Source organism: Lepidochelys kempii, chromosome 8, assembly GCF_965140265.1.
Source record: "Lepidochelys kempii isolate rLepKem1 chromosome 8, rLepKem1.hap2, whole genome shotgun sequence".
NCBI lineage: Eukaryota > Metazoa > Chordata > Testudines > Cheloniidae > Lepidochelys > Lepidochelys kempii.
The window spans coordinates 9,748,788-9,756,639 of NC_133263.1; the positions used below are offsets into that span (position 1 = coordinate 9,748,788).

Here is a 7,852-nt window from a genome sequence, read left to right on the forward strand (position 1 = left end):
GTAACTAAAAATGGTTTAACTGGCCAGCTTCGATAGATGTGTAGTCACATTGACGAGAGCTACAGTGATGAGCGCAGCAGAAGAGCCTGCGTAGAACAGAACTTGAAAAGGCTAAGGCCAGCTCTGCTTGTCAGCATTCTCAGCACTAGGACTGTGCTGGCGGCTGCAGCCTCTGACAGCCATCGTGTGACGGGTGCGTCCACCAGTGCTGTGGGATCTGCTCCAATGAGCACTCCTCTCCTGTTTCTCCCCCAACAAGCTCTGCTCAGAGCCAATGGAGCACACACCATGTAATCCCTGCACTCCTGATCCTTGCTGCTGCTCCAGCATTGCACAAGGAGGAAAGGAGAAGAGGCAGGACAAGCTGCTGCTGTACTGAGTGGAAGTCCTGCGGCTGCTGCTGGCTGCCTCACCCCCCATCACCTTGCAATGCCTACCTTCCCAGCCCCAGATCTGAATCTGAAAATCTGGGTTCCTTCCCCACTTGTCCCTGACCTGCTATTTCTACCCAGAGGAATCTCGTTGCCTGACCTAGCTACCCCTGGGATACCTGGTTCCACCCCTCCCCATGCATACATCGGCCATGAAATCCAAGCCTCCCCATTAATTAGGGAAGACCACTTGCATCAAAAACCAAAAGGGAACCCGTTCCCCAAACTGCCATCCAGCAGGGGGACCTGCTTCCTACTGGACCAGCCACTCCTAGTCAGAAGCTGCAGGACATCCTGCCTGCCCCTACTGCTACCACCAGTAGCTGCATCTATCACCATCATGAGGGACAGCTGCCATGTAGTTGGGCCATCTGAAGTAGCCTCTCTGAGGTGCAGGGAAAACACAGCGGGGTCGAGAGGTACTAGGTTAGAGGGCAGGGCAGAGGCAGGACTGGTGGCATCTTGGCATGGATGGATTATCTTGGGGAAGCAGAAGAGAGCATTTTACCCAGGGAATGTCACATGTATCACTGAGGGGGAAAATTTCTGAGGGAGCCAATTATTGATAGTGAAATCATGTGCTTAAAAATGATACGCTAATACTGCTGGTATTTCACTAGTGTTGACTGTAAAGGATTCCTGGGGGGTGATTTACTAGACTTAATAAGCAAAATGTTATTTAGAAGGAACAGTTTACACAATAAGTCTACCTGCTCCCACTGAACTAAACGGCAAAGACTCCCTCTGGCATTAGTGGGAACAGCTCAAGACCTTTATAATCCTACAAAAGAATCAACAAGAATCAGTAAATTTACAATAAATACAGAGTTTTGGAGACTGGCATGCTGGATTATTTTAGCTATTCACAGGGGTATTATTTAATTTTAAGGACCCCTTGGATCCATCAGTGTTTAGGGCTGAAAGGGCGATGTTCTCATATTCCTCCTGAGATGTGAAGCATCTGCAGTGGTGAATTAACACTATTAAATCCTTCTGGAAATTCTTGTTGAGAAATCCGTAAAAGATAGGATTTATACATGTTGAGAGCATGGCTACCAGGTGGCACAATGTGAACACTAGGTTATGGTGGCAGTTCATCAGGACCTCATAGTTCCAGTCAAAAACGACATTAAATATATTTAGAGGCAACCAGCAAGCTGCAAAGGTCACGACAATTGAAATGAGCATCATGTTAATCCTTTTGCTCTCGTTTAGTCTGCTCTCATTCTCCCTCATCCCGTCCACCTTACCATGTCTCCGCCGGAGACATACAAATATCTTGAGATAGCAGATAAAAATAAAGCCCAGTGGGAAGCAATACTGGAAAACCAGCAGACTGGTCGTAAAGACCAGTCGCTCCGCAACTGATGGCCATGCCTCAATGCAAACAACTTTGTTCATATAGAAATCGCTATGGTAAGAGAGATTTTTAAAGGGTTCATCAGATAGTTGGTGGAATATAAAAAAAGGAATGGATATGATAAGGGAAATCCCCCAAATGAAGATAATTCCCAAGTAAGCGTGTGAAATATTCGGCTTCCAGCCACGTGGGTTCACTATTAACTGGTACCTCTCGACAGCAATTAAAACAAGTGAGAATATGGAGACTGTGACAGACATACTTTGTACAAAAGAGCTTATTTTACACATAGCCTCGCCAAATATCCAGTAGTCCATCAAAGTGTATGCAACTGTGACAGGAATGCACATGATGCATATCAAGACATCGGATAAGGAGAGATTGGCAATCAGAATATTTGTAACATTTTGAGCTTCCTTCTGTTGTTTTATTATAATAATCAGGCAAAGGTTTCCAAAAAGCCCCACTATTGTAACGACAGTATAAGCCGTGATGAGCAAGAAGACTGCAGGGAAAGAAGGCTGACATGAATCAAAGTGTGAAAACTGTGAGTTGCTGCTGTTTGCAATAGTTTGATTAAACAAACCCACACTAGGATGCTGAGTGGGTTTCGCCATCATAAAGGAATCCTAAAACCATGGACATAATTTAGAATACAAAGATTATCTTTTGGCCCTAATTATTTAGAAGATATTTTGCTTGGAGCTTCCCAAGACCATAATTAATAGGATTCAATCTTTATGCTTGTTCTTCATGATGCTCTGTTTGAGCAGATCTGATACTAGTACTTACAGCATTGAAGAATCCTGAAAACAAAAGCAAATGGTAAAACGTTAGTGTTAAACCTATAAATCAAAGAGATTGACACAAGTGGTTTGAGTCTGCCTTTTTGAGGTTCTGCACTCACGATTACAGGGAATCAGTGGCTCTCTTCGCACGGTTCAGTGATTGTAGCATATTGTAGTAGGAACATCAATGACCACTCTATTTAAGGTTTCATAACAGTTCTCATTCAAACCCTCTTGTTTTTTAGTATCACTTTCAGGATAAAATATTGCAGGGTCACTCTCTGCCCAAAGGTGCATATTTTTGGAAAGTTTGACCAAAAATGGTTCAGTCATTTTTGATTATCAGGAGAATAAAGAATCATGCTTCTGCAATCAAAGGGCTAAATTCAGGCCTGGCACCAACTACCCAAAAATTACTAAGCAATGCTATAATATGCAGAAGTCTGCCTGTGACTTCATGCACAATGCTCTGTTGTTGCGCAGAAGTAATATTTTAAAAACAAACAAACATGGGAACAGAGGGAATGTATCTGGTAAAGCATATTAGATTAACCACCCTGCCCCATGCAATGTTCTGTCCTAGAATACTACCTTTATGAGGTCTGTAGAATATGAACATCATGGGTCCAGGGTGGAATACAGGAGCAGGGTGCAATGATTGTGTACTGGATTTCCATCCTGGATGCCTTTTTCTACTTGTGTAGATGTCAAAGAGACCACCTCCATTTGGCCCTAAATATTAGCAGAGAAAAATATGGACCAGATGGAGGCAGCATCTTTGACATATACAACAATATCTTCAAATGAATGCTAGGCTTAGGTTCTCTCCTTCCTTTCCATAGATACATGCTTTAATATTTGCACTAGTTCGGTAAACAACACAAAGGAATCTTACTGTAGCTAAATGCAGTGTCTGGTCTATAGAAACAAAGACCTGATTCTCCTCTCACTTACTCCTGATTTACACACCTGTATGTGTAAATCTATTGACATCAATAGACTTACACTGTTGTAAAACAGGTGTAAATGAGAAATCAGGTTCAGCATTAATGAATCTGTGGATTGGGAGTTAGAGACTAGTTAGAAGAGCTGAACTCAAAGCCAAAGCTCAGCGAATTTCTGGGCAGAAAGAGGTTGTGTATCAAACCTGAGAGAGAAAAAGAACCACATAGAATAGTTGCTTGCCCATCTTTCATTTCTTCAAGACTATGCTTTTCACAACCTCTAGGTACATTTACATCCCTTTAAACAATACCGATTTGACTCACCTTAGTCCCTTTGTTGGGAGAGAGAGGGAAATAAGCCTGAAGCAATCATTCTGCAGCTGTAGCAATAAACATTACACTGTGATAGCCCTGAGAAAAAGCCAGGAAGAGGAAGCAGTATAAATTTTAAGAGAAAACAAATAAAAGAAAAATAATTATGACGAATACTTTCTTTTATATACTGCACTTTTGTGAAATGCTTTATTAGGTCATTATCTTTATTAGGTCACTAAGACACAGGGATGTTCAGTGGCTTGCATTAGATCATACAAGTCTGCGGCTGAGCTGGGTATTGTACCGAGGTGATATAACTCCAACACCCGTAGGACTCCCAGGTTCTCAGCTGCCCGTAGAATGTTAGGTGCAGAATTCTAGTTTGGATTGCTTTCTTCAAATACCTCTGTTTGAAATAAGTCCTACCATTTCAGATCAGGCAACTGAGTCTAGAAGTTTGTGAAAGATCTGTCACAAATGGGGATAAATCCCCATAAAATCCTCTAATCCCCATAAAAAGAAGGGTCTAGTGCAGGCCTGTTGGAATGAGGGATGGCATTATGACTGTACTAATGTGGCGTTGTATGGCCTTGCTGATCCAAATGTGAGTGTTGAAGTCTGTGCTAAGGGGATAATACTAAGCTCTGGCCTGGAACTGTACGATTGTATGAGGGAATGGAGAAGGTATTTGCAAAGATGCTCCTCAGAGGCTAATGCAACCTAATGGCTGAAATAGCCTCCATGGTCCTTTACGTCCACCCCTGCAACCAGTGAGGAAAGACAGTCACATGACAGCATTATCATCCCAAGAAGTCACCTCTGTGGGTGCGTATGCGAGGGCAACTCTCTCTGTACCCCCAATGTGCCCTCCATTTTCAGTGATTTCAGTGAGAACTGAAAGTGTTTGGCAGCTTCCAGGATTGGGCCCCATGTGAATGGGTGATGTGGCTAGTTGGAGAAGCAAGAAGTTGGAGAACAGGAGCTAAATTAAGCATATTTCCCTGGAATCCACTATAAGTAGCAGTTGCTGTAAGTAGCAGTAATTGCCTGACTAGAGTTTTCATACACACAAGGATGTGTGTGCTGGAAAGCAAAGCTAGCCAGTAGCTGTACTGCAACCATGGATATGTCTACACAGCAGCAAGGAGTGAGCTTCCCAGTCTGGGGAGACAGGCTTACACTAGTGCACTAAAATTAGTAGCGGGGACATTGCGGCTTGGACTCTCAAGCCCACCTGGCCCCCTAGGCTTGAGAGCCCAAGCCACAACATCCAAACTGCTATTTTAGTGCATTAGCTAGATCTTGTCTTCCCAAGCTGGGGTGCTCACTCCTTGTTGCTGTGTAGACATATTCAAAGAGTCTTGATGCCAGTGTTAGGGTGTGTACAGGTCACAGACCTAGGGTCTGGCTGTATGGACGGATTGTTGTCCATGTGGTGATCCTCTGGATCTCTGGCCTCTGCTCCTTGTGCTGACCACTCCCACTGGCTGACCCCAGGTCTGGGCCCTGCCTCCTTGCAAATAGGGTGCAGTGCGAGCCTATCTAGTTAGGATCCATGCACTACCGCAAAGAAGCCCTGCTCTGCTGTCTCTTCTACTCTCTCAGGGGAGGCTCTATGGGCCCACCAGGAGATGAGGCTGAGCCAGCTTTGTGGTGTTTTATGTATTATTTACTATGTTTACTTATTAATCCACTATTTCACAATCTCTAATTAAATGCCAATGATTATGTATCAACAAGTGCCGAATGTCCTCCTGCTGTGTTCAGTGTGGATTCTGGGGCTCCCGTGGCACTTTCTACCTTCAAAGAATGTCCTTTTAATGACCTTGTAATGTGGGCAGTTGCAGTTCATTAACTCTTTGCACACTGATTGTATTTTGTCATTGTTCCAGGAAAAAAAGCTTCATTCCCAATAACTGGAAATTGTTACTGGGTTGCTTGGTAATGTGGGTTAATAAAAGTGTATTTTAGCATATATGTCATAACAAAAGGTAATTTAAACACTTCCTCAGCAATAAGGCAATTTACACCCCTCTTCTTTCGACAACTGGAAAAATACATAATCTCTAGCAAATGATGCCTTGGAAAAACAACCTATACCGCCATGCTGTGCAGCATGTGTTAATTCTATTGAACAACATTATTAAACTAACCATAAGTGTTAACATAATATTTTGCATCCTTGAATTGAGACTTAGGCTGGAGGTAGAATTCTTTTTTCCTCTTTAAATATTTACTAAGAGAACTAATCTCTGTAATACTGAGACACATACTTCTCATGCTACAATACCCATTTAAAAAAAATTCATCACCATAAACAGACATAGAAGGTTTAATAGTATCCCAAATGATAAGCCATTTACCCTGTTCCTTCATTGTTGCAGAAACATTCTTGAAGCATCCAGAAATAAAGGAAAGTTAAAAGTCTAAAATAAAATAAAATAAGAATAAGAAAAATAAACACATAAACACCCCTGTTTGAGTTTGCTGTGAATTATTCCAATGTTTGATATTTCCCTCCAAAGTGATTAGGAAAAGTTGCAGTAAAAAAATCTGATTTAAACTTGAAAGCATTACAAATGTAAAAGCTTCAAAAAGTTGCCCTGTCATCCTTAAATTTAAGAAATGGGGAATAAAATAATTATTTGAAATACATATTTCAAAGAGCTTTCCCCTTCACATGGTTTGGTTCATGAATGCACTGACTTCTTACCTGTTGGGAAAATTCAAGTCATATTTCCACTCTTCTGTCTTTAACGGATTTTCTTTTCCTTTTCAGGTGACGTATAAAGTCAGCAAACACATCTTCTTTGTGTTGAAGAAATCAGAAGTGCATCTGTCTGCTGCTAAAGACAGATCTAAACTTTTCTTTCTTCCCTTCCTGAGCAAACTGCAGCTTCATTCAGATGTCCAATGGGGAACTGAAGCCACCTCACTGTGGAAAGGCTGCTGAGAAATAAAACAAGCTCTGGAATCTAAGAAGAAGGAAACACCAATGAGAAGAAAACGGGGAGGAGAGAGGACCAGTAGCCATGGGGATGATATTTTCTTTTCCGTTTTTTCAAGCATTATCTTGAAATCTCATTTTCAATTATCTTATCTGTTCTATAGTACAAATGTTTTCTTAAGAATCTCAGCTGGATTTCACATGGGTAAATATTTGCAGATGGCTTACTGCTTTTTCCCCAAGGGGGAATGAAAATACAGCCATACAGTAGACTGCTTAGAAGGAGAATACATGTTCTATTGAAATGACATTATTTGCCTTACTACAGTTAAGATTGATTTTTCCATTATAAATACCTTCTATTTTAGGTATTTTATACCTGTGCTGTAAAAATTTCTCAAGATCAAACCATAGCCCATTATCCAAGCTTGGGAAGAAATAGGATTCATGATCATTACTGTTGTTTTACAGTTTAAAAACATATACAATCATTTCTTTAATAAGGCTTGTATTAAATATTTATTTATTAACTATTTAGAACTGGAGGTGACAAGGAAGGAACTTGTTGGTTCAGGGAGTGGTGCAGAGACATTGAGTTTTTCATCTTTCGGTGAATTTCTTCCCCATATCCCTCTACTCCCCAATGCCCCCATCTCCAATGCTGTGTCATCTTGGGGTTTTCAATTCTGGGGAGGTGGTGACAAGAGGGAAAATTAGTCCAGAACAAGTGGGTGTTTGTGTGTGGAAAGCCGCAGGCAGAGCAGATGAAGGTTTCCTGTTAAACTGGAGAAAAGGAAAGTAGCAGGCAAAACTTTTGGGAGAAAAGAGGGGAGCTCAATATTAAAAAATCCCCACAGAATGTGGTGATCGAAAAGCAGTAGGATTTTCAGAATGAGGGAGAAAAATGATGAGGCTGTATCTATGCTGCATTATAATGGAGAGTAATAGTTTGAGTTTTTAGCACAGGTTTTGTTATATTGCGAGGATAAATTTTCCTGAAGGATTGCTAGCATTTAGGGTTTTGATCAGGTCAGAAATGAGCTTTCTTAATGTATTTTGGAATTTCT

The 7,852-nt window shown here is 41.4% G+C and overlaps 1 protein-coding gene across 1 annotated transcript; it reads right to left on the reverse strand.

Annotated features, from left to right (window-relative positions):
* Positions 1 to 1,286: 1,286 nt before the first annotated feature.
* Positions 1,287 to 6,768, reverse strand: LOC140916486 (neuropeptide Y receptor type 6-like). The gene is made up of 4 exons (XM_073358144.1): positions 6,552 to 6,768; positions 6,202 to 6,264; positions 3,848 to 3,934; positions 1,287 to 2,597 (listed from the first exon to the last, which is right to left on the reverse strand). Exon 4 carries the CDS (start codon positions 2,409 to 2,411, stop codon positions 1,287 to 1,289), a length of 1,125 nt encoding a protein of 374 aa, XP_073214245.1. The 5' UTR covers positions 2,412 to 2,597; positions 3,848 to 3,934; positions 6,202 to 6,264; positions 6,552 to 6,768.
* Between the last annotated feature and the right edge of the window lie 1,084 nt (positions 6,769 to 7,852).

What these genes read in the sequence shown, in the direction of transcription:
- LOC140916486 (XM_073358144.1), bottom strand. Translation starts at nt 2,411, where the DNA reads ATGATGGCGAAACCCACTCAGCATCCTAGTGTGGGTTTGTTTAATCAA.